Source organism: Lemur catta, chromosome 8, assembly GCF_020740605.2.
Source record: "Lemur catta isolate mLemCat1 chromosome 8, mLemCat1.pri, whole genome shotgun sequence".
Lineage (NCBI taxonomy): Eukaryota > Metazoa > Chordata > Mammalia > Primates > Lemuridae > Lemur > Lemur catta.
In genome coordinates, this window is record NC_059135.1 from 99,376,625 (window position 1) to 99,382,022 (window position 5,398).

At 58.9% G+C, this 5,398-nt stretch overlaps 1 protein-coding gene across 1 annotated transcript; it reads left to right on the top strand.

The window, feature by feature from the left end:
- Nucleotides 1–1,429: 1,429 nt before the first annotated feature.
- Nucleotides 1,430–3,801, top strand: TEX51 (testis expressed 51). The gene is made up of 6 exons (XM_045559803.1): nt 1,430–1,592; nt 1,744–1,818; nt 2,055–2,144; nt 2,465–2,548; nt 3,605–3,673; nt 3,764–3,801. The coding sequence occupies exons 1-6, from the start codon at nt 1,448–1,450 to the stop codon at nt 3,799–3,801; spliced, it is 501 nt and encodes a 166-aa protein (XP_045415759.1). The 5' UTR covers nt 1,430–1,447.
- The last annotated feature ends 1,597 nt before the right edge of the window (nt 3,802–5,398 follow it).

Sequence of the window (5,398 nt, forward strand, 5' to 3'; positions counted from 1 at the left end):
GACAGGAAACCAGACCTGAGAGGGGAATCTCAAGGAACCCTCAGACTGGAAAGAAGAAATTTGGCCTCCGAAGGAGAAGCTTCATTTCTGCCTTCAAACACGGGGGGAGCAACAGCCTGGCAGTGCTCAGAGTCCCCTGTCACCACAGAGCCACCCGGCTGGCACGGGCTGAACCCCCCTGCAGACCACGGTGCCTGCAGGCCACTCCCCCCCACACAGGGGGCTTCCGCCCAGGCCTGCTTTCTGCCCGAGTTCTGCGTGAGTAATGTCCTCCCTCCACTGCTTTCTGGAATTGGTATTAGCTGGATGTTGGACTTCGTGAAATGATCATGGGATTTTACTGTTTTTTCTGTCCTTTTTCTCATCTCTATCTTTCTGCACTTCTGTCTGGAAGATTTCTGAAACTTTATCTCCCAACACTTCTGTGGGATTTTTAAATTTGTGTTATCATATTTTTAATCTCTAATAACTCTTTCTATTGTCTGACTTTTTTTCTTTTATGTCACAGCCCCTTCCTGTCTGGAGACAGCCGTAGTCTGTGTAACTTTAATGGAGTTCTGAATTTCTTTCTGATTCCTGTCATAGCTCTGTGCCCTTCCTTTTCCCTGCGGTTTTTGTTTGCCTTCGTTTTGAGTTCTTGCTATTGTTTTTGTCTCTTGGTCATGTTAGAAACATTCCTCAAATGCCTGGTGGCCTTCAGCTGCCCATGACCCAGCCCAAGGCACTAGAAGCTGGCTGGTGTGTGGCGTGGAAGGGCACACCGTGCCAGCTGAGGAGTGACAAGGACCCCACAGGTTCTTTCATTATGGAGGAGTTAGTTTTGGTTTTCTTCAGAGCACACTGTACGAAAGATCCACTGCCCCAAAGGTGGCTTCTCTCTCTGCACGTCCCCACGCCACTGGCCGGAGCTGGTCTACACTCCGCCTGCGCTGTGGTGGCAGGAGCCAGGCCCCTCCCGCCCGGCCAGACACCAGACAGTTACAGTCAACATGCACTTCGAAAAAACATATTTTCCACCTGCCTTCTCCATGGCTGACCACTTGTGTATGGAAAAGTGTGAAGATTCAGATTCTCTTCACACAACTAAACCTCTCCCTGAGCTGTTCTTTCCTCACCTCTCTAATTTCAGTCCTGTTGAACTATTCCATGCAAGACGAGCACAGTCAAGGTGCCTGAGCACCTACCAAGGGGCAGTGTCCCCGTCCCTCTGACGCTCACGAGGCCCCTCCCAGCTGAGCGGCAGGGGCCCACTTGCAGAGGAGGCTCTCGCTTGGCTCCAACACCAAAGCCTGGGCTCACATCACGACACCATAGCTGGCCCTCACCTTGCTCTGTGGAATTTATTTTCTTCTGCCAAGAGAATGTGGTTCCCAGGGCAACAGAGCACCAACGTTCCTCATGGAACTGCCGGGCGGGACAGTGGGGCACAGCGAGAAGACCCCAGAAGATGCTGCCTCTCCTGCTCATCTGTGTCCTACCTGCCACCAGCGGGAAGAACTGCCTCCTCTGCTGGCCAGAAATATCTCCCCTGATAGACTACGACCTGCAGATTCTCTGGGGCAGCCCGGGGCCCCCCCTAGAACTCTCCCGAAGCCTCCACTCCCTATTCCTGGAAGATAATGATTTGCTCCAACTCTCGTGTCTTGGTGAGGCACAGCCAGGGCCCAGGGATCGAGGCTGGCCCCTCTATCTGACCTCGGATCTTACCCCCTTGACTTCCCCTGGTCCCTGTCTCATCCTCAGACCGTGACCACTTGGAGGAAGCAACAGCCAAACTCTTCACCGAAGTAGACCAAACCATTAAAACATTACGGTTCGGTGAGGAGCCCACAGTCCCAGCGCCCTGGGGCTTGGGCTGACCAAGGGCCACCCTCCAGGCTGTTCCCAGAGGCCCTTTGGCCATCGGGGGTGGGGATCTCGTGAAGGGTAGGAAAGGGACATAGCCGGTTGGTGCCTGTGCACTCTTTGGAATTTCTGCTTGAAAATGTGGGTTTGAAGTCCCAGCCTCGAGCAAGCTCTGTCACTGAGCACCGCTCCCCTCCTGCCCCACCCAGATAAGTCAGTACTTCTGGAAGAGATTCAGACGCACAAGACTCTCTTTGCTGAGAGGCTGAACGACGTGTCTGAGGGGCTGAAGGAGAAAGGTGAGGGGTAGGGCGGCCCCTGCCCACTGCCCAGCCCTGCACCCCTGCAGCCCCAAGGCCAGCAGAGTCTAACCTGCGGCGGACCCTCCCCAGGAGCCCACCCCTGCCCACGGCCTCTCCCCCATCTCCACCTCCCACTCGCACCTCCAGCTGCCCCCCGCCCGCTCCATGTGCCTCCCGCACCTCAGTTTCGCTACCTTCTCACCCTCCTGACAGCCTGCAACGAGTCCTGCGGTGAGTGCCTGGGACAGGGGCCTGGGAAGGGGCCTGGGCCGGGGCAGGGAGGGCCTGCCCCTCTAAGCCCTGCCCGCCCCCCGCAGACACGTCCTCCACAGTGGAGGTGACCAACTGTGCCAACTGCAGGACTCACTTCCTCTCCTGCGGGGACCCCACTTTCTGCCCAGGTCAGTGGCCCCGCCCCAGGCGGCCTTCCCCCCCACCTGCACCCCTGGGGCCTTGCTGTCCAAATGGAGCTGTTCCTGCTCTGCGTCCTCACTCTGGGGGAGCGCAGCACTTCCTGGGGGGGCTGGATGTCCTGGTGTCGGCTTCAGACACTTGGAGCTAGGACATCTCTCCCGGAGGCCCCTCAGGTCTCATGGTCGGCTCTCCTGGAAACACGCCCAGCCCAGCTCCACCCCCCAAAACCTGCTTCTTCTCCAGGGCCCTTCTCACAAATGGCCCTATCAAGCCCTTGCTCGGCCTCCTCAGCCGGGAACCCCCCTGCACCTTACTCCCTCCACTCTGCACGTGCACTCACCAAGTCTCGCTGAATAATTCCTAAGTATGTTTCCATAGTTTCCTTCTAACCTCCACCACCCTTCTTCAGGCATCCTCGTCTCTCACTTGACTTACAGCAACATTTCCTAGCTGTCCTCCCTCCCCCTCCGGGCGATGTCTCACTCTGAACTCTTTCTCACAGGGCCAATCTACCAGGGACACTCCCTGTTTATAACCATCAGTGGCTCCCAGCTGCCCCCAGATAAAGCCCACCCTCCTAGGCAGGCCCTGCGTGAGCCCCTGTGTGAGGCCCTGACTCCCCAGGCACACCAAGCTGTGGACACTCTGCACACACGGGCAGCTTCAGGCTCTTGACCTTGAGCATGTCCTTGGCCTGGGACCCAGTTTTGCCCTTGACCATCTGGACTGTTCAAGTCCAGTCAGAGCTGCTGCTTCCTAAGCAGCTTCTCTGATCAGCCCCACCAAACTTGCATCCACTGTCCTGGCCATCCCCCAGCCCTGCCCTATCCCTGGGGACACCACACCATGACTGCTGGCTTGTCTGACTCCTGGAGAGCCAGGACCATGTCTCACTGGTCTCCAGATGTGTGTTGGGCACACAGTGGGTGCTCAGTAAGTGTTTGTAGCAAGTGACTGAGTGAACAGAATAAGGAAGGATGGTGGCTGTCTGAGCCACAGGGCTCCACCTGGCCTCCAAACACCTGCTCCCTTTCCCACCCCAGCCAGGCCCCGGTGGCCCTCCAAGTGGGCTGTGAGCCTCAGCCTTGCTCTGCTCCTGGCAGTAGCTGGAGGTGGGTGAGTGACCTCTCCAAGCCCCACGTGCCCGGGGAAGACACACCTACTCCTTGACTGACCCGTCTCCACCCTGTTTCCTGCCCCAGAGGTTACTTTTTCTGGCGCAGGAAGAAAGAAGCAGTAAAGGTACCAAGAAAGGAGACCCCTACCCCAAGGAGGGACAGGCTGGGTGTGCCCTGGAGGTAGCAGGGCCTGCAGAGGCCCCAGCTCTGGCCTCCCTGGGTCTGGCGTCCAGAGCAGAGTGGGACGGAGGGCCGGGACCATCTGAAGGGCACATATCAGCCCCAGCGTGTGCCAATATAGTGGGGCCGGGGGCCCAGGACATGGAGGTGGCAAAGCCCAGGCCCCTGTCCTCCCCACAGAGTGCCCTGCCCCTGGCTGCCCGGGGCAGCCCACCTGTGCCCTAGAGATGAGCTGAAGCTGCCGCTGCTCTCGGGATCTTGGTGACTTTGCCTCCCCTGACACCCTCTGTGCTGGGTCCTGGGACTCTGAAGTTCTGAGGCCCAGGAGACTGTGCTCACTTGTGGGGTCCCTACGCCCACACCTTTGTAAATAGTCTCTTCATTAAAACATGCCCTCACGTCCTAATTGACTGTGATGTCTGCTTCCTGCCGGGCACAGACAGGAGTCCCTCCCCAGCAACCCTGTTCAGACCGTCCTATCTGCTCACCCTCATCCCCGGAAACACCCCTCCCACTGCCCTGGTCCAGAAGTGGTGGCCTCACAAGCTCACACAGCCCTCACCTGATTCCAACACCTGAGACGGGGCGGGGGCAGCCTTGGGCATGGAACAGAGGAGGGGAGAGGCCAGCTGAAGTCCCAGCAAGAGCAGAGACCAGCAAAACACAGCTGCAATCCCACCAGCAGCAAGGCCACCAAGGCCTGGCCGATGTTCACCCTGGGACACCCAGGTCCCAGAGGGTCCCTAGTGCTGCTAGCAGATGGAGTCCCCTGGCCCTGCCTGTGGGAGGGACCATGTCCTTGTCCTTCCCAGGCCCCTGGGACTGCCAGGCTCAGTGGAACCGCTACATGCCCATCTCCCCTGTCCTCCACCTGCATCCCTCCTTGCAGATCCTCCCGGCCCTCTCAGCCTGGCCCAGGCTCTCCCTGAGACTCACGGGGCCCTCCTACAGCCCTGAGGCATGGAGCCCCACCGACCTGGTCAGCAGGCCGGCTCCCAGGTCAGAACGGACGTGGGGGGCTGAGGCCAGAGCTGTGATGGGCAGCCCAGACCCTGGGCTTAAATCCTGGATCTGACAGAGGGTCCCGAGTGCCCCCCCTGAGTCACAGTTTCCCCTTCTGAGCATGGGGGAGCAGGGGGAGATGTGATGCTTTAGCCAGGTTGGCGTGCCCTGACCCTGGAAGTCCCTGAGTTCATGTTTACTACCCAGTGTCTGTTCATGCCGTGGGTCCAAACTGAAAGTCCTCCTTCCCTCTCCCTCCTGAGTCCACTGAACCCTGCCAGGTCCAGCCCAGCTCCTAAAACAGGACGGACCTCGTGTCTCCTTCCATCCAGCGCTGCGTACTCCTCGAAGCTGATGGTTGGCCTGGAAGCGGGCTGCCCTCGCAGCACCACCCACAGTGAGGGCCACTCCTGGGAGGGGAGGGGACTGCCAGGGACCTAGACGTCAACAGACCGTGAACGGCAGCCTGGCAGGGAGCGGCCGCCCTCCCTGCTTCCCCAGGTTGGGCAAATCCATGGACGTAAGGTGGTTTGGGAA